General features: G+C 37.1%; 1 protein-coding gene across 3 annotated transcripts; it reads left to right on the plus strand.

Moving 5' to 3' along the window:
• Positions 1–994: 994 nt before the first annotated feature.
• Positions 995–3170, plus strand: LOC141835040 (small ribosomal subunit protein uS9m-like). Of its 3 annotated transcripts, none has more exons than XM_074722464.1 (5): positions 995–1660; positions 1891–2331; positions 2522–2602; positions 2765–2860; positions 2968–3170. In XM_074722464.1, the coding sequence occupies exons 1-4, from the start codon at positions 1048–1050 to the stop codon at positions 2854–2856; spliced, it is 1227 nt and encodes a 408-aa protein (XP_074578565.1). In that variant the 5' UTR covers positions 995–1047; the 3' UTR covers positions 2857–2860; positions 2968–3170. The 3 variants fall into 3 exon arrangements, with proteins under 3 accessions (XP_074578565.1, XP_074578564.1, XP_074578563.1); XM_074722463.1 differs by having other exon boundaries at positions 2765–2859; positions 2961–3170; XM_074722462.1 differs by having other exon boundaries at positions 2765–2859; positions 2964–3170.
• Positions 3171–3677: the final 507 nt, after the last annotated feature.

The following is a 3677-nucleotide window of genomic DNA, read 5'->3' on the forward strand; positions in this document are numbered from 1 at the left end:
CATAGTTATTATTAAATGTTAAAGTAATTTTGAGGGATGATAATTTTATTTCGAGTTGAATTATGAAATCAGTTGGGATCCGTCGATTCCCATCAGGAATTTATGACGGAAATCTGGACAATTCAATTTTAAAATCAACGGCTGATCGCTTAAACCCCTAAACCCTAAATCCTAAATCCTAAACCTAAATCCTAAATTCTAAACCTAAATCCTAAACTCTAAATCTTAAACCCTAAACCCTAAACCCTAAAGTAAATCACCCATTCAATCTACGGCTTGGATTTAATCTTAACTTTAAAATCAAATGGTGTAGATTCCCATCACAAATTTGTGACCGGAGTCCATTGTGACAAGCAACTTTTTTTTATGAAATACATAATATATCTAATCGAGATTCGTTTAGTGATATACAATTATTAATGGATGGAGCCCATAATGATCCAGTTTTAAGTCTAAAATATTTTTTAAAGGTTTTTTGGAAGCTCAAGAAATTTTAATTCTCTTTATTTATCGTTATTTTCTAGTAGTAGATACGGTTTCGTAGTGACTACTATAATTACTATTACAATAGTAATTGTGGTAGTCGGTGCGAAACTATAGCTGTTATAACTACAAGCTACAATTGTTATAATTATAGCAATTGTAATACTGTAATGATTACAATTACAAGGTATAACTGCTATAGTTATATCAGTTATAATATCATAGTTGTTACGATATATATAATATTGTAGTTGTTATAATATATCTGATTGAATTAGATTTTAAATGAAAGATATAAATAAGATAATAATAAGAATAATACTGAAAGATTGTTATTTTATTTTATATCGAGTGGTGTGCTCTACTTTAATTTTGGAAAAAAAAACGTCTATTTGATTTTTGTCCATTCTAATAAAGGATAGGGATTAAATTGCTAACAACAAACACATATGGGCATTTTGAAAACAATAAGGGGATTTTCTCAAAATAGTATCCGCCTCGGCCCCTAAACCCTAACATTTCACCGTGCGCCAGGAAGCTCGCAGCAGACGCAGCTCGCTAAAAATGCTCTCCCGCTGTGCCTCTCTTCGCCAGCCTCTTCGCTTCCTTACTGCTGTAGCTTCCTTCCACCCTCGCTGCATCCCCTCTCCGCCTCCGCCTCCGCCTCCGCCTCTGTCTGTTCCTCGTCTTCCCTCTCCTATGTTCCCTCCGTCCAATTCCGCTTTCTTTCAATACGCTAAGGCATTCTCTAGCGGGCGTCGCGACGATGGCGGCGACTGGAAATTAACCCCCGAGGAGGACGAGGGTGGTTTCTTTTTCCCGGACGAGGGCGACCTTGCGGGGATTTCTGATGACGCCGCGGGACCCTCTGGAACCGAGGCGGTCAACGCTGGAGCCGGAATCACGGATCAATGGGGAAAGGGCTCCAGGAAAGTTGATAAAGGGGATATTTTTGATGGCCTCGATGGAGAGACTCTGGCGAACGAGAACGGGCTTGGAGGATTAGGGGTGGAGGAGTGGGAGACGGCCGAGGGATACAAGCCATGGTCATTGGGTGGCGATGATGAAAGATCGAGCCTGTTCAACGATAGCGTAGAGGATTTAGAGAAGTCGAGCGATGAGCAGAAGCAGCGGCAACTTGAGAAGCGAGAGAAGGAGCTATTAGATATTCTGGAAGGTAGCCCAAAGCATTTTTTTTTGTTCATCTAGCATCAATCTAGATTACTTCTAAGCATGAATAATTTTCTGGGTTTAGATTTTTGTTGCAAATCTTTTAATATGAATTTCTACATTGTCATTTCTTGTTCTTCAACTATATTCCTACAGTACACAATGTGTATTAGAAAGACTTGTTTAAATTTCTATTGACTCATTTTGCTTACTTTACTTCGACATTCAAAATGGCAGGTCCAAAACATGCATTTGGAGATCTAACTGAAGCATCAGGGATCACAGATGATATGATTGATAGTTTGATTATATTGAAGGATGTAACGGGTGTTCCAGGATTACCTCCTCTTAAGGAAATAGAAGAGGAAGCAATTGCAAAGATGAATGCAACATCAACAAGAACTGAAATTGAGCGTAAGAAACAAGAGGAGATTGCAAAATCTAGAGTTCGTCAGGTGGATGAAAAGGGTAGAGCATATGGAACAGGGAGAAGGAAATGCAGCGTAGCTCGTGTATGGATTAAACCTGGTGATGGGACGTTCATTGTAAATGACAAGCAGTTTGATGTTTATTTTCCCATTCTTGATCACCGAGCAGAACTTCTCAGACCTTTCACTGTCACAAAGACTCTTGGTCTCTGGGATGTAAATTGCACTGTTAAAGGGGGTGGGGTTTCTGGTAAGTAACTCTGAGAATATGCGATCTAACATTTTTGCGTGGTTATATCCTAAATTCACCATTCTGGTTTGAAAATTTTAGTTAAAACTAGAAAAATCACCATGTTGGATTTGATTAATTTTGTGAGACATGATATTTGTATGCATTTATAATGCATAGGATTTGATTCAGCAGCTTGTCATATTCTCAGGTCAAGTTGGAGCCATCCGCTTGGGAATCAGCAGAGCATTGCAATGTTGGGAACCAGGCCTTCGACCTTACCTAAAAGCTGGTAAATGCCCCAACAACATCTTGCCATAACTAATACACAGATCCAATTTGTAGTTTTCAGCATTGTATTCTAAACTGCTTATGAATCATTTGTTGTAGATTGAGGCTCTGTCTATACTTTCTTTCTTTCTGACTGATCATGTTGCTTGTGCGGTTTATGCAGCGGGTTATTTAACACGCGATCCACGCGTAGTTGAACGAAAGAAGCCTGGCAAAGCTAAAGCAAGGAAGAGCTTTCAATGGGTCAAACGGTAGAAGGTAGGTACAGATTGTTGTTAACTGTTTTAAATGCAATTAATTATACATGATCATGCTATTCATTTCAGACTAGTGTTAATTTGGTGATGCACTCTCATTAGCAGGATTATTCTTTTTGGCCAAGATCCATCTTCTACTGAATTCCTCAGCTTCTTATTTCTTCTGTTTTGCTGTTCAAATATGACAACCTATGCCATGCTTCTATAGCTACCTATCAAAGTTCCATAATCTTGTAGTGATTTAGTGATTAGCTTAAGCATGTTTTTTGCTCTAACATTCTGTACACATGCTTGCTTGTATTAGACTTTCATTGGGGCCTCGCTTTAACAATAAATTATTAAGTGAACCATTTTTATATTTTTGACATTACACAGTAAAAAAAACTAGTTGGAGCAGACATATTTCATCATCCATATTTAACACTAGTGTTATTATAACTTATTCAGTGGCACTCCTTTCTTGTTCCTATTAATTAATCTTATACTAATTTTTAAATTCCAATATATATTTAATTTTTCAAATTTTATTAAGAGATTTATTTCTAAATAAATCTAGATAAGATAAGTTTATTAGATTGTTTCTAATAAATTCTTCTTAAAGATTTTATTAGATTTTTTCTAATTAAATCTGGATACGAAAATTTATTAAAATCTTTCTTAAATTTTTATGATGGCTAAGCTATAAAAGAGGAGGCTTGCAAAGGAGAAATAAATTCTTGGCGAAATAATATTTCCCTTGTTTCTTAAGTTGTCGGTGCCCCCCTCCTTTTTCCCCTCCTTTCTCTTTAGGGTCGGTGCCCACTTCCTCCTTCCCTTTCC

This window comes from Curcuma longa, chromosome 9 (genome assembly GCF_044706935.1).
Source record: "Curcuma longa cultivar G26 ecotype Majalengka, Jawa Barat chromosome 9, ITB_CL_G26_1.1, whole genome shotgun sequence".
NCBI lineage: Eukaryota > Viridiplantae > Streptophyta > Magnoliopsida > Zingiberales > Zingiberaceae > Curcuma > Curcuma longa.